Genomic DNA, 20,919 nt, shown 5'->3' with positions numbered 1-20,919 from the left:
AAACAAATCCAAGCATCTCTTTGTGGCTGATCTTCTTCACCTTACAGTGAATTCTTCCAGTCTTGCCCTGGTACACCCGTCATGGAGGATGATTATTTTCTTCGGGATCATCACCCTGAGAGATGGCTGAGCTTTCATATCAAAGCCCTCCTGTGTCTCGTAGATGCCCCTCGCAACATAGGAGGTCCTGACCTTGTTTTCTTTGTTGGAGAAATTGGTTTTCTTCTGATGGCACGGGCCCGGATCACACTTGGAATGAAAGTCTTGTGGAAGCCCTGACACACTGTGCGTGGGTGTTGTGTTTACTGTCACTTATTGTCGAGAACTCTGCTGAGAAACAGAACAGCTTTTTGGGCTCCAGGCTTGAATGCACCGATGGGTCTTAACTTTCACAGCGCTTTCAGCAATTAAAGAATTAAAATCTGAGCAGAACTAACCGCCGTTTCAGTCGACAGAAATCTCATGCAGTGCCATTTTCTCTCACAGCACCGTTTTCTCTAAACAAGCTGAGTGAGCTTCGAGAAACATTAATACCCTCTTTCCTCCCCCGGCTGCCACAAAACCAATAATAATAATAATAATTGTTATCAGCCAGTGAGCAAGGGGCGTTGTTAAAGTGTGTGTGTCCGTGTGTGTTCACAGGCCTCTCAGAATTGATCCATGACAACTTGACAGAATCCAAGAGGACCATCAATCTCTTACAGCGCATGAACATCTACCAGGAGGTCTTTCTCAGTGTCCTTTACAGAGTGTTACCCATACAGGTAACGCCCCGCTCGTCTGTCAGACTTTCACTGCTCTGTTGACTGAAGTGCTTCAGTATTTATAGACGCCGAAGCTGCTGGTCCCTCTGACTGACAGTCGCCGGGTGTTCAACGTGTCGTGGCATTTACCTTTTATTTTTTATGTTCCAAAGCTGCCGTGATCTCGTACGCTTAACTCCTGCCATGTCGGAGGAAAAGGTTTCCGTATTGGCATTTCAATTAACCAAGAGAGAACTATTAAACTTGAGCTGCCATCGCACTGCGTGACAAGACTGTCGGCAAGCCAAATATCAGAGCAAACTTTGAAAATGCCACGCTGTTCTTGAGTGTCCGGGTCAGCTGCTGTCACTGTACTGAACTTGTGTGTGTGTGTGTGCGTGCTTGTGAGCAGTGAATAATGAACTGATCTCTGCTTTGTGTCTGTGTGTGTGTGTGTGTGTGTGTGTGTGTGTGTGTGTGTGTGTGTGTGTGTGTGTGTGTGTGTGTGTGTGTGTGTGTGTGTGTGTGTGTCCAGTCGTATCTGGAGCCGGTGTATTTCTACATTTACACAGTGTTCTCACTGCAAGCTGTGTATGTGATCGCTCTGTACCTCACGGCATGGCTCCTGTCTGGCTCCTGGCTGGCTGGGACACTCACTGGGGTCTGGTACATTCTTAACAGGTGAGTAACGTGCGTAGGTGTTCAGGACGGTAACCGCATCAGAGATTTATGTACTTTTCCACATACACTCAGTTCTGTGGATGTCATGCCATTAATAAAACACTGACAAACTACACATTAAAACTATTTTGGTGAGAAAAAGTACTGAAATCCTTGGAAATGATAAAACACGATCTGGTTCACATCCAAGTCAAAAGTACAAATATACAAAACATTCTTAACATGGCATAAACATTTTAAGCAAAAGACACCAAAAGAGGTAATTGGAATAAGAAGTTGGCAGACCTGAAATCCAAATAATGGAACCAGATTTGATGCAGATGTGAAGCTACATGAGGAAGAATTTAACTCCCAGCACTTTCACCAGTTGTGTTCTGTCAGTTCAATCAGTTCCCACCTGCTCCTGCTCCATCAAACACTCCCTCTCCAAACCTAGATTCTCTAGACCGGCTAGATTCTCTAGACCAGGGGTGGACATTCCTGGTCCTCGAGGGCCGCAGTCCTGCACGGTTTCCAGCTGCAACACACCTGAATGCAATACGGTGTGCTGAAGCTGGGATTGAGCTAAAACGTGCAGGACAGCAGCCCCCGAGGCCCAGAATGAAATACCTCAGCTCAGGGGGGGGTCATGCGGAGCGATTTAATCTTGAGTGGGCCGGGCTGGTAAACTGGAGCCATTATAACCTTTACATTTAAACTTGAAAGTTTTTCTTTGTTGTACTGCAGAGTATACGCGATGAAATTGTCCATATTTTCACAAAACCAAACATTTACGGAAAATAACTGATGTTTCTCCATTTTATGCTTGTTGATTTTATGATGATGTAAAGCGTCTGAGTGTTTTAAAAAGAGCTATACAAATGAAATTAATTATCATTATTATTATTATTGTTATTATTATTATTACTACTACAGTATGATCGATATGAACTGAAAGGAGCTTTCTCAGGTGCACTGAGAAATGTTCTGTGGATGTTGAAAACGGTGCGTTTCTAACAGGTTTTCTGTAGTCCCTCTGGTAGAGTCACGTCTAGTGACTGAACTTAGTCTGCAAACCAGACCCTTTGCTGGAATTCAGGAGTTAACACCAAAACTATATTTAAGATCATTTCAGTAGCTTTTTTTTTTTTTTTAGCATTCTCTGATGGACATCTAGTGTAAAATGAAACCTGCCTTTCGTTTGGTTTGTGATGTTTGGTTTCTGCATGCCTTGACCTGCTGTTGAATCAGTGCGCAAAGTTCAAAAAAGGTGCAGACACACTGTATTGATCTGGAAGGACAGCAGAGAAAATGCCAGCAGAGGCCAGATTTCTCTGGTGACCTCTGGAAGTAGTGGGAGGCTTATGACAACAACCATAACAAAAAGCTGCATTGATCTTGTAAACCGCAGAGTATTTAACTTCAAACTCCGTAAAGCCTTTAATATTTCAATTTTAGAAAAAAACCAAAAAACATTTCAAGTAAAGTGCTAAAATTTGAGTGACTTTTTGACATTTTACAACACGTATAAAACGTCTTCCACATTTCATGCTTTTTAAAAAGATATTGCTTGAAATGGAATATTTTTCACAGTGCTTTCGCCCCTGTTTGCACTTCAACAAAGGCAAACATTTGGAATCTTATTCAAAGGTTATTAATTTGTCATTTCTCTGGTACGGCTCAACCAAATCAGAGTATATATTTTGGCCCCTTGGACCAAAAATGAGGTTGAGACTATATTTTTTAGACTTTGTCGATATGTCAAAGATGAGGGGGGGATAAAATAACCTTTTTACCCATATAGGAGTCATTACTCTGGTCACAAAATAAGGTCAATTCCCTGAAGGACCAAGCAAGTCTTCTTTGGAAACACATCGATTTTTTTTCTCCCCAGTACATCATTTGAGCAATGCAAACAACATTAAACGCTAAAATAAGAATTTAAAGCACTTCTGCCAATTATAAAGCTTCATAGCTTTATAAAGATTACATCCTTCCCCTGTTCTCTGCTTCACAATGGTTTGATCCGTCCCTCACAGGGACTGAAAACAAAATTTGTTGATAACGGCTTCCAAGGTGCAACTTTTCGACAATGGTCCGACTCCGTCTCCATGGGAACGCTGCTACTGCACATGCACACTATGGTCGTAGGAATCAAAGCAAGTCCAGTCAGTCTGGTCCTGTCCGTGGTTATCAATGCAAAAGTTCCATGAAGTCTGTAAGACGGGAGTTTTTAAAGTGTGTTTGTGATTCTCTCTTCTGTACAGGGTCGACACCACGCGTGTGGAGTTCACCATCTCCCTCAGAGAGAACTGGTCTCTGCCCTTCCTGGCGTTGCAGGTCACCGCCATCACCTGTTACCTCAGGCCTCAGCTCACCCACCTTCAGCAGGTACAAACCCCTCAATAATTCATGGACTGTGCAAGGACAGCAGCTCAGAGGAGTCTGAACACCTCCTTGTGTGTGTATGTTGGTGTGCAGAAGGTGATGGTGTGGCTGATGTACGTGACCACGTTCTGCTTCTGCCTGACGTGGCAGTTCAACCAGTTCATCCTGCTGGTTCAGGCTCTCGTCATCTACACGCTGGACTGCGCCGACTTCCTCACAACCTCTCAGGTACGAAAACTGCCAAATTGCAGGATCACTCACAGATGAAACCCTGTTTGGTTCATGAGCATCTGAGCCAAGAACATTAATACCTAATTACGATTTATAGCATGTAAATAACTTTTGACCTCATATTGGCTTTACCTTTCTTTTCTCTATGTGACACACGTAAAAATCAGCCACTTTATAGATGAAATTTATTTATCTATTTTACTGAAATAAAATGGATTAGTCAATGATTAATATAATATCAAAAGTTCCATGTTCAGCTTGCTCTGCCATCATTTACAGTTTTATTTTACCTTAATTAAAAAAACCAAAACGTACTCAACCTGAGAGAGAAGCACGTGAACGTCTGAATCCAGAAGAAAAAAGAGAGAGAAAAAAATATATATGTCAACGCAACATGCACATGTTTCTGCTTCAGCGTGCAAAGAAAACAACTTCTTTCACAGGAATGGAACAACAAGGCTGCTAAAGGTAAACACAAAGCATCAAGCAACAGATCGTACGCCAGGTTACCTTGACGACCACAGTGCGTAATTTACTTTTAATGGAGTTGACAAAGAAACACTTAGAAAATCAATCGGAAGTGGCTGTTACTCACGAATAGGAAGATTACTGTAATATTGTGACTCCCACACAAACAGAGCTTTCTGTTCTGTTCTGTTTCGACAAAACACAGCGTGAAGTGTTTTTAGTAGTACTGTCAATCGATTAAAAAAAATTAACTAATTAATTGCACAATTTTCTGTAATTAATTGCAATTAATCGCATTGTTTTTCTACTGAAGACTGAAGCTTGTAATGGATGTTTATTCAGGGAAAACTGTGGAATTAATGTTGACTCAACACACAGAGACTATATGGAAATTCAAAGACTATTTTTATAACGTCCTTTTAGCTTTGCATGAAACTGTTTCACTCCAAGATCAGCAAAATGATAAAAACATAAATAAAAGTAATAATAAACATCTAACATAAGTCTGGGTTTTGTTAGGATGCAGGTCCACCACTTTGACAATTTGAATATTTCTAGAAACAATGTTGTGAAATTATTAGAGGAACAAAGGGGCAATAATATACTGTAATATCCACACACACACACACACACACACACACACACACACACACACACACACACACACACACACACACACACACACACACACACAGTACACAAAAGAGCCAGAGAAAGAGGAGAAATTAATATTTTACCAGTATTTCCTCCAGATTTAGCAGTTTGGTGGCTGCAACATCGCAACCTGCTGCTTTGCTGCAGAATTACTTGTGTGGTCGTTAAATTTCAAAGTAGTTTTTCAAAGTAAAACTAATGACTTTCACTTTCTCAATCAGCCGTCAGGGAACTTTTTAAAGTGAAACTTTCTACCTTAATATTATTCCACTCGGTATTATGCTGCTCTGTAGCCACAGTGCTGCACCTGGAGACGCTGCACATGTTACTGCTCCGGTAAGGGAGTTAAAAAAAACAAAAAAACAAAACAAAACGGAAGTAAACAAAACTGCGTTAACTACGTAAATTTCTTTTAATGAATTTAACGTTTCAAATCAATTAATTAATTGAATGCGTTATTTCTGACAGCACACATTTTTAGATATGTTTAAATATTATTATTAATACATTATGTGCTATTTGTAATAATTAGAATTAGAGCAAAGTTTATTTCCATTGGATCATTCAGACACAAGTGCTTTACAATAATATTAATCATTATCGATAGCCAAACTGCCCGAAACCCAACATCACTGATCAACCATATGAGGTAAGAAATCCTTACATGCCTTTAATTTAAAGTATATTTGCGCAAAAAGTACCTGGCGTCTTCTGTCTTTCCATAGCTGTGCTGCATTTATTGACTCACAGTTTATGTGACTGTGGCGAGGAGGAAGCAGAAGTTTTTCCTTTTGATCCTGTAAATATCCTTCATCTGTGACAAAGACTGTACCTCAGCTAAAATTAGAATGTGGAACGATTTATCTTTCAGCAAGAGAACGGCTGATAAAACTAAAAACTGCACATCACCAACAGCTAAATTGACTCTGTAGCAGCTATTATGTGTTAACCTGGTGTGCGTGCGTGCGTTTGTTTCCAGGTGACCACTCTGTACCTGGTCCAAGTGAGCAGCCTGCTGAGTGTGTGGCTGCTGCAGTTCTGTAACTCCATGATCTTAGGTTCGCTGGTCCTGAGCTTCATCGTGGCTGCGCTCTTCGTCAGACACTGCCAGGTAACGGTTGCTTTGCACAACCCAGATGGGAGATTAAGCTTGAGTTTAGTTGACACGTAGATGTCGACATTTGCGTTCAATAAATCAAATGTGTGTGTACATTTTCCTGTCAGATCTAAATTGGATTTAGTTCAATCAGATCTTATCACAGTAATGATTGCAGAAGCATTTAAAGTGACAGGATGGAGGAGGAGTGCAGAGGAAGATGGAGGAGGCTTGAGAGAGACATTTCATTTCACATTCCGAAACGTGTTCAATACAAACAACACACTTTATTTCAGTAAGGCCCCGTTTACAGGATGTTTTCTAGTTAAGACTGAAAAGCTTTTTGGGGCTGGGGCTGGTGACCAAGGGTTTTGCTCAGGGACCTGTGACCCATGTTTTTAGGGACTGGGAGGAAATTGGAGAACCTGGAGGACCCCCCCTGTATTGTTCTCTGCTGCATGTGTGTGTGGTTTCATTAAACAAACAACAGCACCAACTAGTGGCCCAACATGCTAACTACATCATTTTCAGCATTTCTGCCATTTGGTGGAAACGAACGTCGTTTCCAAAATGTTGCATGTGTAATGTGCACAAATGTGTAAATGTGCAACTTCTCTGAAATGGAAAAGGCAATGAAAGATGGGTTTTCACCTGAAACGTTGTCGTGTAAATGGGCCGTAGTTGGTTTTCAGTGTCTTTTCTTTCCACAAAAAATCTCAGGAAAGTAGATCCAGACTTAATTATTTTTACTACAGTGAATCATTGCAGCTCAACATAAAACCAACTCAATTGTTGTTTTGCAGTATTTTATCAATGTTCTTTATATGTGAAATACATCTGTGAGCATTGCAGGCTCTTTTGTTGATAACCAGGATGAAGTGTTCACGGGAATATTTTCTGAGTGTGCTCCATACCTGCAGCCTCAGACAACAACAGGACCTTGACAAGATTCCAAACCCGGACATGGCAAAGAAAAAAACCCAAGTAATTTCTTGCGCCAATGTGCCGAGCACACTTTGTTATTACATACCACAATCACCGTTGTTTGTTTGGAGACCATCTGCAATGATTTTAAAGCATGTGCTCTGCTTTCTAGTCAGGATATCAAACATTGAAAAACTAGGACTTCTTTTACATACCTTAATAATTATTGAAAAATATCAGGAGTTCTTCATGTCTATTAAGATTAATTTACAGACTCATGCTAACACTAAAATATTACAGGAATTTTTTTTGATTCATGGACACTCTTGTGCCTCATGATAATGCAGCGGTGGTTAAAACATCCAGTTTCAGGCCCCAAAATGTCAATTTAAGCCAATTTTCATGCCCGGTGAGCAGCCAGAGGCCCAAGACGGAGGATCTCATTAGTCCACAGTGAGGAAAGAAAGCAGAGTTGTCACTATTTCTAAAAACTGACAGATTCTCACATCTTTATCAAAGCAGCTTCACAGTGAAACGCTATGACAAAAACCCTGAGCTGTCCATCCGCGGAGCAGCAGTGCTCCACGCTGTGGTTACAGATCACTGTGCTGACTAATTAAAGTCTGCTAGGTGTCACTCCGAGAGGTGAAAAACTTCCTGACACGTCCGCGCCATGTTTTCTCTGTTTACTCGCAGCTTTATCCAGAAGACTTGTGAAGCGGCTTCACAGCTTTGTGCACATTTCCTGCATTAGCATCAAATTCTGTGAGCGTTGTTGGAGTCGGGATGTAATTCCAGACACCTCATTCATTTAGTGTGAGGGGCTCACTGAAGGTAATCGCTGAAGAGTAAATCAGCCACTACGGACTGTTTGGGGTCAGTTACAATCAAGGCCCAGTTAAAATGGCAACATTTCATGTGACAACACCTAAGCCGTTAACAAAAAGTGGACACACTGATAATGATGTAGTTTGCATGCCGGGGCACGGGAGGGCGCTGTTGCTTGTTTTTGGACTGAAACCACAAAGATATGTGTGCAGAGAACAATGGGTAAATGTGTAAATGGGCCCCAAGTATGAGCACAGTGATGATCACTTGGTGCAGGGTTGTCAAACATAAGGCCTGTTATCCAGAACTGGCCCGCAAGAGGCCGCAATCCGTTTATGTCAAACCACCAAACAGATTTTCTAGCAGATTTCTTCAGAGTTTTGGACACAACACTGAGACCCGAGTTGAGATATCAGTGACGCTGGCATGAAAACTACCAAACTAGCATTCGCCGCACAGCTGTCAGGGGGAGTTTGTAAAAACACCTGGAATGCAACACTTTTCTGTTGTTTTCTGGACATTTGACTGTATTTTGCACCAGAAAGTTTCATGAAAATTGGCCTAACCCTAACCTATTTTCCGTGGTAATTGTTTGGATTTTGTGACAATATAGACATTTTCATTACGCAAATTCTTCTCCACGACAAAGAAAAACTTTAAAGTTTAAATTTCCATGTTATTGTGGCACTATTTTACCAGTCCGGTCCACCCTAGATGAATTTGGACTGTATGTGGACCCTGAAATGAAATGTGTTTGACACCCCTGATCTAGTCTTTATTTTTTGCGACACCCGTTTTTTGGGGTTTGCTATGTTTAATCATAAACTCAGAGAAGATTGGTTGATGTTGAGAAGGGAATGATATGACTCAAGCTTCTCTGGTCCTGATTGGCTCTTTCTGCCTGCCTAAACCTGATTGTGTTGAGTAGTTTCTGCCATGAGTAAAGTGATGGTTGTTGGTATTAAGAAAGTCAAGGTAAGACGAAGGAGACGATCTGGTTACTGAACTACTTTCTGCCTTCCTTGAATGGATTTGTCCGATTAAAGTAATCACACGGGGATGATTGATTCCACTTCTTTGCATCTGTTGTCCTGGATAGGTTCCAGGATGGACACATTGATGATCGGTCCACGTTCATTTACATGCATTGGTTCTTCTGGTTGGGTCCTGTGGTTTTCTTGTACTTTGCGACTCCACTAACATGCTCTGTTCTTGCAGCCCGGCTTGAAGACTGGAGGCCTGCTGGTCCGTGTGAGCAAAGTGATCCTCCACAGCACCATGGTTCTCCTTCTCACCGTCACCATCAACTACTTGGCCAAGGTGCTTCTCCGCTTCTTCTCTTGTATTCTTTCATAGCTTTTTTCCTCTGACCTCAGTTACCCTCCACCTCCTCTCTGTTCATCCTGTATCTGAGCTCGTAGGTATGATATAACCTCACCACCCGCGCTCAGCCTGCTGTATTTACCTCCTTCCACAGTCCTACAAGATGACCTCTTCCCTCTTCTGTGTGTGTTTACAGAAAGCTCTTCAGCTCAGATCAGACGAGCACATTTTCAAATTCATCAAGTCAAAGTTCGCCTTGGGCCCGACGAGGTAAGAGCATGCTCTCTCACACTACCACACGTCTGTTGTGGTACCGCTCCGCTCTTTCAGACTCTGTTGACTCATAATAAAGCATCTGCGGCAGCTGATCCAGAGCGTAACTCTTGACTCCGTCCACAGTGACTTCATTGTTCGCTAAGCACCAGCGCTGTAGCACCTGGAGTGTTGACGTGTTTGTGAATAATAGACGGCGGGGTAACACCAGCAGACCTCCCATCGATCAGATGCTCGCTCTGTTGAAGACAGACAGACAGACAGACTGTCTGTCTGTCTGTCTGTCTGTCTGTCTGTGTGTGTGTGTGTGTGTGTGTGTGTGTGTGTGTGTGTGTGTGTGTGTGTGTGTGTGTGTGTGTGTGTGTGTGTGTTGAGCAGCTCAGCCAGTGGATTGCTGCTCCGGGGTGGCAGATAACACAGCTCACAGCCCGCCGCTACACAACTGGCCCTTCAATTATTCAGGAGGCTGTGCTCAACCCTGCGCTGCTCTCCTGCGTTCCCTCGCTTGCTCATACACTTCTTTCTTCTCAGTTTTTTTCCCTCTCTCTCTCTTCCCTGCTGAATCTGGTGCCGCAATTGTGATGTCTCAATTCTCAGTTTTGTTATTTATCGGCACAAGTGTTTATCAGAAGCAGCGTGGCTTATGTCGCCGAGCAGAATCTATACTTTCAGGCGGTTCACGAACACCACATGGAGACAATAAAGTTTTAGCTCATTCTGAAAACATTTGCAGTTTAATAGTCTGTTTTTGTCTCTCCTCAGTCAACCCAATGGGAATCTCCTCTCCAACTGAAAGAACAATAGAAAGAAATTGCTTTATTTGAAAAGAACATATAGAGATTTGACAGTGTTCAGTGGTGTGGCCTCCGGGGGTGTCTCCACACATGCTGGGGAGCCCCGTTCATGATGTTTTTTCACAACAGTGACTTGCACGGGGGTGCTTTAGGAAGGTTCCCAATGAGTCCTTGCATTTTGAGGGAGATTTCAGTTTGTCTCATCAATGTCAATGATATGGACCAAATGTCATTAATCAGTGATTAAAAAGTAGGGGCCCCATTAGGGGGATTCACAACATATTGGCCAACTCCAGGGGAGCCATCATTTTGTCACTTATAGGGACCATTGTTAGTCTGCTCTGGGGGAGGGGCCCTTCCAGCTCAAGGCTAATATATATATCTGTGTCTGCAGTATGTGTAGGGCAGTAGGTAGCGTCTGCGCCCGGGGTGTCAAACATCAGGCCAGTGGGCCAAAACCAGCCTGCCAGAGGCTCTGATCCAGTCAAACCACCAAGCAAATTGTAAACATTTCAAGAAAAACATAGATTTTTTTTCAAACCTTTCTCAAGAGTAGGGACACAACACTGAGACCCAAGCTGAGATATCAGTGATGCTTCCATGAAAGCTTGCAAAATAGCATTAACCTCAAAGCCATGATATCAGGCGTTGTAAAAACATTGTAAAAACATGCAATATTCATGTTTTTACAATGAGACGTTTTCTGGACATTTCACTGTATTTTGCACCAGAATGTTTCATTACATTTTCATTTCATCACCTAAGTTTATTATGGCACTATTTTACTGGTCTGGCCTAAAATGTATTTAACACCCTGGCCTGCACAAGACCCATCACCTCTGGAAGTTCTGCGTCGAGCTTTTATTGCCATGAAATAGTTCACCTCCGTACTACTAGGGGGCGTAGAAAGATCAGTCGAAACGGATGAAACTCGGAGGGAGTGTTCATTTTCTGGTCATAATGAGAACTTTTTGAAGTTTTGTTTCGAGTTCAAGCTGGCAGACTGTAGCGGCGAGCTGCCAGCTAGCTTCCTGCCCAGTGTCGGTCTGATCATCAGAGGCGTACGAAGCATTGTGGACGGAACCAAAACAAGAATCTTTTTGCTGTGCTCAATACAATTCTGTTCCGTTATTTAAACTGGAGAAGACATTGTGTCGGAAAAGCTTAATTGAGAAAAACACAAACACTTATATTTTTGACACCAAGCTTTGAGCCTGAAGTTGGAGGTTCTCTTAAGTGCACACGTCCTAAAGCCAGTAATTTCTGTGCTGATTGACTTTCCACCAGCCTGGTACTGAAATAATCACCTGACTATGAAAGTGACGGTTTCCATAAAGTGCCTTGTTGTGTGTTTGGGTTCGCCCGTCCTCTTGCAGGGATTTCGATGCCAACTTGTACCTGTGTGAGGAGGCTTTCGGCGTGCTGCCGCTGGACACCCTGGAGCGCATGGCTGGCACCCTGCTGGTTTACCCGTACGCCGTCACCCTGCTGCTGCTCAGTGGCATGCTGCTCGTTGCAGCAATGCACAACCTCAGGTAGGTGGCAGCGTGGCACAAACATGTAAAGAAGCTGCCAGGTGGCAGGTGAAGCCAAACATCAAGCAGAATCTCACAGCCACCGCAAGTCAATACTTTACGTTCTGAGAGTCAATTTCCAGAAAAATAAAGCCGATTTCACAAGTAACGGCCGCACGATGGTCATTTTAAGCAGGTTTGACATCAGTATCAGTTTAAATTACTCGGTTTAATTCAATTCAAGTACCAAATGCATCAATTTGATTGAAATTACAGACGTATAATTGGTTATTTTCATTGATTTTGTTTGCCATAATAGTCATCGTTGTCCAAAATGTCTTTTAAAGTTGGTTTGTTCCACCGACACACCTCCACAGGGCAATCATTTCACTATCAGTTTATCTATTAGTGCAAATCCGGCCCACAACTTTTCAGGAATCCAGGAAGTAGTCCTGGTTTTGGTGAATATTAAGCAAATGTAGTGAAGCCAGGTGTTGAGTTTGTGAACCTCAGGGTCACTCTACAAGCACCAGGTTGAATTTTCTCTGCTTGGTGTTTCTCCAGTACGTTAGAGCTGCGGCCGCCATGTTGGAGCACATACTCACACATTGCTCTGTGTATAAAATCTTTATAATGAATAATTAAACCGGTGGCGGAGTCTCGTTCCTACTGCGGTCAGTACAGACTGATAATCCAGGCGGAGTTATTGGAGAGAGTATGAATCCTTTTACTGGACCAGTAGGTTTATACGAGCTGCTGTAAAGTTCATCTCACACAATTAAAAGGCTGAAATGTATTTTTTATTGATGAACCTGGAAGCTGAGTGGAACGGCTGAGTCTGTACAAGAGCACACAAAGTTATTTAAATGAATAGGTGTTTGTGAGGCTGTGCACCGCTACAGCTGATACTTTATTAAAACTGCGAGGGAAGCTGACTCACAGCCAGCTGAGCACAACAAAGAGAACATCAGTGCTGTGGTATTAATGTCCCCACAAATTTTCAATCACATGAAGAGACTCCAGAACTGCCTGCAGAGACAGAGTTTTTAAAACAGACTCAGAAAGGCTCTGCTAGCCATGAGTGTTGAAAGGAGTCCTCAGCTGTTATTCTCACGTCTCCAGTCTCATTTAAAGTGACTTTAAAAAATCTGAGTTTGTTCTGGCTTGTTTTCATCCCTCAACCTTCTCTTGCGTGAGATTCGCAGGAACTGCCGATCTTGGCGAGAACATAGCACAGCAGTCCTTTGGTCACACGAAAAATAAAAATAACCGATCGTGGAGCCGTCTACACACGTCCACGCCGCAGAGCGATGAACGACACCCACCCGAGGGCCAACTGATAACTATGTCGTTTTCAACGTTTCTGCTGTTTCCATGTAAATCGACATCTTTTTTCAAAACGTTGCAGTGTCAACGCGAAACATTTCTGCAACAAAAATGCAAAACCATGGTGTGTTTCCACTTGAAAGGATGCCATGTGCCTGACTTTGTTGTTTTTGGTTATTTTTTCCTTGATCTTTGTTCTTCTGTTCCCTGCTTTGAATCCACCGGGTATCAAGCAATCAGAGCTGTCAATTTCTAATTTTTATCACCATTCTGAGTCATCAAGAATAATCAGAATCACACAATTGTTGTGAATTAATCACACTTGTCATTTCTATTTGAAATCCTACCACTTTGATTTTTCAGATCATGATGCTCCAAAAACACAATTTATCACAGTTCACTCACTTTTTTTTTACAATTGTGTTTAAAGCAGCAACGATACATTTGGAGTATATTGTGCAGTGCTAACACGGATGATGGGTGGGCATCATCTCGAGCAGCACAATATAGCACAATCTGGTCATCGCAGTATCAACATGCACGATGTACATGACACAAAACACCAACTGAACTGCGATAAATTGTGTTTACACGCACTTCTGTTTTCGTATTGTGCAAATTGAAACTGACAAGATCATAAATGTTAAAGAAAAAGGTAATCAGGTTTGCTTCATGTAAATAATCTGGTATGTATCAGTCTAACAGTTAATGTTTTCCCAGCAGATTCAACCCATTCTGAAATGACTAATTACACTGTGTAAAGAGAGCTTTTTTGCCGTTCTTTTGATGCACGGCCCCACGTTGCTGCAGCCTGAGCAGCTGCTTACAGTGAAAGAAGCGGGGTAATTCAACACGGCGCCCTTCCTGCTGGCAACCAAATGGCAAATGACTTCCTAAGTGATGACTGCAGTCTCATGAGATTAGATACAAGGGCCTAAAGCACTGCCTACAACTTGAGCAGCTCACCTCAATCCCCAGAGGAGGAAACATGAGGGATCAACACTTATTTCACGTCAAGTGTACTTAGAGATGTGAAATCCCGTGAAACTGTGAGGTGTGTGCAAGAACTAGAATAAAATGTATGGTAAATTTACAGGGATGATGAAGAAGTGAATGTGCAGAACCATGAAACTCTACAAAATTATGCTTTATCAATTCATCGCATTGGCATTAGAAAAGCTTCCTGGCCACCAACAATTGTCTGTCTACCAAATAAAGAAGAAATCATAATCGATTTAGAAGAAATGTTTGAACACTGGTGTGTATAACGCCTTCTAAATACCACTGCATCCCTCAACAAATATTGTCCTTTTAGCTCTTCATTGTTGTACACTGCTTTATTTCCATAGTCCACTAATTGAATTACAAGAACCATTCAGGGCTGTACAAATAATGTTTTAAAGTAAGATTATATCCTAAAACTGTAAAGCTCCTCCTGATGGATGACTGATTTCAATACATTTGTGGAAATGTCGCGATTACAATATGATTGTGCTATAAATTTATGTTGATGTTAATTTTACTAAATAAATGTGCTCTTTCTCCTACAGTACAATGGAAGCATAATGTTGTGCAGTCAGGTCTTTTTCATTGCATCAGTATTGTGGTAATGATTAACTTGCAGTATATTGTGCAGCCTTGAGTCGCCTCAAATTCCTAAAACAGATGTAGAGTTTGAGTTGGTCTCACCTTTAGACACCTTTAGGAAGATGAAGTCAAGTCAAGATGGAATTTTCGAAACATAAAGAGTTTAGTTTAAAAAAAAAAAAAAAAAAGGCAGTTGTATCATATTAAAGCCCACATATGTGTATAACCAGGGTTTTCACCTGTGGCACATTTCTATTATCAAGAGTTATTGCACAAAATTCCATTCAATTTTATTTGTGAGGTGCCAAATGCATGACAGTAATTTCAAGGCACTTCTTCAGGGAAAAACACAACTATTACACATGAGCAACCAGACTAAGGCCCTGTCCACCCAAGCCAAAACAATTTTATCTCCCCATCATTGAATAAAATTTCCATCCACACATCACAATGAACACGGCTTAAAATGATGTAGTACATATGCCAGGCCTTTGGGCGGCACCGTAACTGCCGCAGAAATACACCGAAATTGTAGAAGAAGACACGGAGAATACTCATGCGCCTCCTCGTATTGGAGAAATCCAACATCTGGCCTTATTAAGACGACTAGCATCAGTAGCTTTTGCAGCTCGATTTGGAGCATGTAGTCCGCCATTGTTGTTGTTCCTAAGTGACGTTGCGGAGAGGGTCGCAGTGATATCAGGTCGAGAGGTGGGCGATGACATTGTTTTTAGCTAATGTGCTTGTTGTCGTCAAAACCGAGGCAGCGTTTTCAAATTTCTCCACTTTAGAACCCATTTAAAAACAAAAAAAGTTCAGGTTCCTAAAACGCTGCGCCGTGTGGAGGAAAGGGAAAACTTTAAAGAAGCTCAATGCAGTCTAAGGCCCTGGCCACACAAGTAAAAACTCTCTCTCCGTGGTTCTTAAAAGGTTTTCCGTCCACACGGCACCGGTGCAGAAAATATCTGCTTCCACACGACGCCATGAAAATGACTGAAAATGATGTAGTACACATGTCAGGCCAATAGGTGCTGTAACTGCCACAGAACTATATCAAAAATGTAGAAAAAGACATGGCAAGGTCATCATCGTTTTCAGCAAATGTGCTTCTTGTCCATCCACACATCAAAGCCGAGGCAGCGTTTTCAAACTTCTCCACTCTGGAATGCGTTTAAAAAAAAAAAAAAAAAGGTTTTCGGGGTCCTAAAATGCTGCAATTTATTAATAGAAAAGTCTAACCTTTAAAGTAGAGACTGTGTCAACCTCCCGAAATGAAACTGGGAGTTGGTTCTTCATGAGAGGAGCCTGATAGCTGAAGGTTCTGCCTCCCAATCTACTGGTAGAAAACCTAAGATCCTCCTGGACGTAGTACTCTGAGAACCAAGTGTTCTGCTGGATCACATGGGACGCACAACATGGTTGTTTTCCCACGAGAAGAAATTCTGATTCTAATAGTTTGTAGAAATCCTGCAGATATTGGGTTAGCGCATGTGGACGTGCATGCGAGCGTGTCACACACAGATCCCGCTGTTATCTGGTGCTGCAGGTGTTTAATAAACCCTGCAGGAAGTCTCCTGCAGACAGCGGCAAGCAGTAAACAGTTGTCTAAACGTTGAGTTTGTGCCCTTGCTGAGAATGACAAAGACTTTCAGTTGAGGGCTAGGACATCAACAGAGACCCCGTCCCCGTCTCCGTGTCCCCGGCTTCGTATTGTTGGTTCACACTCTGAAAAACAGAATATTCCAGCGGTCTCCTCTGAAAAGCTTAATTTGCCCGCGGTGCAAGGTGAGGGGCCGCATTGAACTAATCACATTAGCATATCAACTCGCCCCGTGCTGGTGGAGGCTGGAATACTAACCTCATAGAACAAAGGGCCATTTGCCAATTTGGGAATTAATTTAATCCGGTTTACCCCGTCTCACATCGAAGGTAGCTGCAGATTGGATTTGTATTCAGATGGCGGCCGGCGTCCATCTGATTCGTCGCGGGAGGCCGAATCCTGCGAGTGACACCGCTGCCCTTGGGCGTCTATCTGTTTGTCCGTCGTGCTCACTCCTGTAGACAGACGTGCTCGTGGCGGCGAGCGTCGTAATCTGAACAGTGTCACTTCCACCCCCACCTCCCCTTTATAGCTGCTTCTCCTCTCCAGCTGTAATGTTTTATGGATCACTGTTGACTCGCTCTCCTTTCTTTCCCCTCAGCCGACAAAGAGGAGGTTCAGCCGAGGAGAAGAAGGCAGCCGGAGAGGGCAGAGTGGTGGCTCTCCGCCCGGATTTGGCCTATAATCTGTTGCACACACTCTTCTATGGCCTCCTGGCTTTCAGCACTATGAGGTGAGCTTTGTCAACCAGCAGATGTTGGGTCTCACTTTTTCTCCCTCCTCCAGTTCTGACGGGGCCTCTTCGGAAGCACTTGTTGATTATGCGCACTTGTGAGCAGATGCTGATATTAAATGGGTTCCACAAAGTGTCTGAATGGTCGACTTAAGCCTTGATCAGCCTTCAAACACCAAGTGCCATCCAACCGTGAGTCCACTCGGAGCAGGGAGACCGGCTACAGTTGAATATGTGATCATTCAATGTTCAACTCAGTCTTTTTTACTCCACAAAACCATTCAGATCCATTCACAAAGGATTGTTTCTCATCTACTGTTGAACGCAGTGCTAACAACAGTTTTGTTCTGGCAGCAGAAGTAGGGATGCACGATAAATCAGCTGTCACATCAGAATCGGCCAATTTGAGTCATTTTAAAAGAAGGGTTTCTGTCAGGTAAACAAAAGTCAGCCGATTTGAACAATCAGTGCCAACGCACACGATGCGCAGATGGCAACGGATGAGACGTGGATAACGTCCGAAAATGGCTCAATTCACATATTTCATAGATGTGACTTGTATAAAAAAAATCTCCCACCATTGTCATTGTTTTTTGTACATCGATATCGGTAAACATCAGTTATCAGCAATATAAATATCTGTAATTGGTAACTACCATTATTAAGATTTTTTAAAGCTCTACATTCACACAGAACCAGATGCATTCACTTCACTTCGACACCTGTGAAGACAATAAATATCTCAAAGTGTCACACAGCTGATATCCATATTCTTCCGACATTTATTATTCACCTCTGATCTCTACAGTGCTCCCTTGTGGCTGCTAGTGGTGCTGCATGCATAAACTTAAAGGAGACTGGCAGAACTAAGAGGACTTACAGAAATGTTTGTGTGTGTCTGTATTCATCTTTTATCATGGAGAGAGTGTTTAATCACAACTAGTACTACAACTGATTAATAGTTAATCTGATTTTGAATTGCTTTGTCCACAGTTAGCATTGTTTTGTAGATTTTCACTATGTATATTATTAGCTTCACTGTTAGCAGTGTTAGATTAGCGTCGGCTCACTATTACGATAATTATTTAATGCTGCCAACGTATTTGTAGTTTCACTGTGTGGTATTCTTCTTAGACCTGAAACTCCATTTACACAACAATGTTTTCAAGTGAAAATGAAAGACTTTCATTCATTCATTTTGGAGGTTCGTTTACACGACAACGGTGATCGGAACCACTTAAAACTTTTTGGAAACGAATGTCCATGTGTACTTTCATTCTTAATGTTTATCGTGTACAAGAACAACAACATCACAAGAGCACCAACTTGTGGTCTGGCATGCTGACTGCATCATTTTCAGCGTATCTGCTCTTCCTGTGTAAACGGACACTGTTTTCAACAACGTCGCTGCGTAAACGCGAAATGTTTGGGGACTTGAAAACGCAGAAACAATGCATTTTTCAGTACAAGTATTGTCGTATAAACGGGGCCTGAGTTTACAACAGATGTAAAGTAACTTTATGTAGGACTATGTTCAGTAAGTCAATTAGCACTAACCAAATATTTTAGTCCGCAACTAGTGAAACTTCAATTCCATTCAGTTTAATTCCTATTGCGCCAAATCCAATACGGTAATTTCAAAGCACTTTTACAGAGAAAAAACAACAGTCCCACAAACTTTTAAACACAGTTTGTGAGGCTATAGATTTTAAAATAGATCTACCCTGATGGCAGTCATGGCTCTTGCTAAGGGTAGTGCAACAACTTCAACCTAAACCATTCGGTCACAAACTAAGAATAAGGATGTTGTTTTATTGACAAAATAAGTTGACAGAAATTGTAAATTTTTCTTTGTTTTGTCTTATTGCTTATTTTGGGTTGTTGGGGTTTATGGTTGGTTATTAGCATATAATTACTGTAAGTAATAGATTACTAAAAGTAATAAATCACTGGAAGTAATTTATGAAAAATTGAAATTATTAATGGAAGTAAACGGTCATTTACTCATTAACAACTCCTAAAGTAATTGGATAATTACTTTAAAAACAAAAAAATGAAAAATTATCAAAAATAATTTTTAATAAAAAAAATTATTAATTTGCATAAATCTCTTATTTATGTATTAATAATAAATCGGGGCACCACCAGATAAACTGGAAATAGCTAATACCAAAATATCAGTCTCGTTTGTAAAAAGTTTATTTAAGTTAGTTAATATTTCTGCATGAAATATAACCATCTTAAATAGATTGGAAGGTGTGAGGTCCGAGCACAGACTGTTACAAACCAGTGAATTGTCAACAATAAATACACAATAATCACCAAGAAGCGTACAATTCAGCTAACAGGCGTTTATTAATAAAAATGTATTAATTCATAAATAATTCGGAAATCATCTCATAAATCAACACATTCAAATAGCAAACGATATCTAACACGGAGAGCTAATCTATTAAACAACAAACACTATGTACAAAGAGTGTGTGTGTGTGTGTGTGTGCGTGCGTGCGTGCGTGTGGTCTGGAGTGAGGGGGTGTAATGACCTCGAACGTCCACCAGGTGGAGGCAGACGTCGGCGGGTCAATGCGGTGACTGTGACGACCACTAGGGGCGTGCGGCGGCGCGCAGAGGGAGAGCGCAATGACTTGATGTGTCCAGCCGATGGATGTCAAGAGGGATTGCGATGACCCACGCGACCACTAGGGGCGTTTGACTCGCGCTTTCTGGGGACGCGGCGGTTGCTTAGCGGCCAGATAAACAAGACGTCCGTCGAGCGCGCGTGCGCGAGGGCGGTCTCGGAGCGAGTTAGTCTACCGGGGGCGTAACGAACGGGCGGTTCCGTTGGCCCGGTTCTGAGCACCTAAGTGGAGGTCGGGACCGGCAGTTAGGGCTCTTGTGATCAGGGCAGATCTGCTCTGCAGCAGCTGACATGTAGGTGTTACATGCAGCAGTGTGTGTGAGCTTATCTTGATCAGATAAGCGGGGAGCTGCGATTAGTGAAAGAGGGGGAGAGATGAGAGAGGATGAAGACAAGAGAAAGACAGAGAATTCTGCGCGGCTCGGTTCTGAACCCTGGTTCCTCCACACAGAGCTCCCAGTGGGCCTGGAGCTCACTCGGACCTCTGGTTCTGAGGTGGAAAACCAGAGTCCGGGACTTGGTTGGTGCGCGTGAACGCGCCTACACAAACATATGAGATACTGCGGCCTTCTGAGCGGCACAGGGAAACATATTGCATTTTCAACAGAACATCCTTCTCACTATTCTCTGCCCAGACAAAAGCGCTCACCCTCCGGTTCTGGACAGCACCGTCCGTGGTGCTGTTGGTTCTGGGAGGCGGTGGTAACTGGTTGTTACCGGGTCTTAATTTCAGCGTCCTGAAATTCAGAGGCCTGGCTCCAGCTGCAGGAGTGCAACTGAGAGGATGATCTTGGGAGGAGACGACACTGGCTCTGGTCTCCAGAATCTCCCAAAAACAGGAAAAATAGCGGAAAACAGAAGATGTAGTCCAAACTGGGTCCTGCTCGTCCAGCGGGCTGGCGTTGGTTCTGTCTCTTTGTTTCTGCTTGGTGCTCTCTTTACCATTCTGATGAGGGAAAAAGATGTCTCTCCCTCCATGGCTAGTTGAGAATAGCCGAGAGCTTTGATAGAACGTGAGTCCCACCAACTTGGGTCTGGACCCCTGCTGTGTTCGGGTCGGATTCAAGCGTCCTCATTGGCCACTTCCGGGGTCTGGCTCGCTCCCCTGCTGTTTTATGGCCTATCCATTGTTGTGGTGT

General features: G+C 42.6%; 1 protein-coding gene across 4 annotated transcripts in view; it reads left to right on the top strand.

Annotated features, from left to right (window-relative positions):
- The window catches only part of dpy19l3 (dpy-19 like C-mannosyltransferase 3), a 90,931-nt gene that overhangs the window by 16,642 nt on the left and 53,370 nt on the right, over window positions 1-20,919 (top strand). For all 4 annotated transcript variants that reach the window (XM_080458140.1, XM_080458139.1, XM_080458138.1 and 1 more), the window contains 9 exons: window positions 643-764; window positions 1,279-1,424; window positions 3,671-3,794; window positions 3,885-4,019; window positions 6,124-6,255; window positions 9,211-9,312; window positions 9,512-9,585; window positions 11,759-11,917; window positions 17,011-17,142. In XM_080458140.1, coding sequence (XP_080314266.1) covers window positions 643-764; window positions 1,279-1,424; window positions 3,671-3,794; window positions 3,885-4,019; window positions 6,124-6,255; window positions 9,211-9,312; window positions 9,512-9,585; window positions 11,759-11,917; window positions 17,011-17,142 — 1,126 coding nt within the window. The remainder of the gene's footprint in view (window positions 1-642; window positions 765-1,278; window positions 1,425-3,670; window positions 3,795-3,884; window positions 4,020-6,123; window positions 6,256-9,210; window positions 9,313-9,511; window positions 9,586-11,758; window positions 11,918-17,010; window positions 17,143-20,919) is intronic.

The sequence above is a fragment of the Lipophrys pholis genome (assembly GCF_963383615.2).
Source record: "Lipophrys pholis genome assembly, chromosome: 2".
Lineage (NCBI taxonomy): Eukaryota > Metazoa > Chordata > Actinopteri > Blenniiformes > Blenniidae > Lipophrys > Lipophrys pholis.
This window is presented reverse-complemented; position numbering and strand designations above follow the sequence as displayed.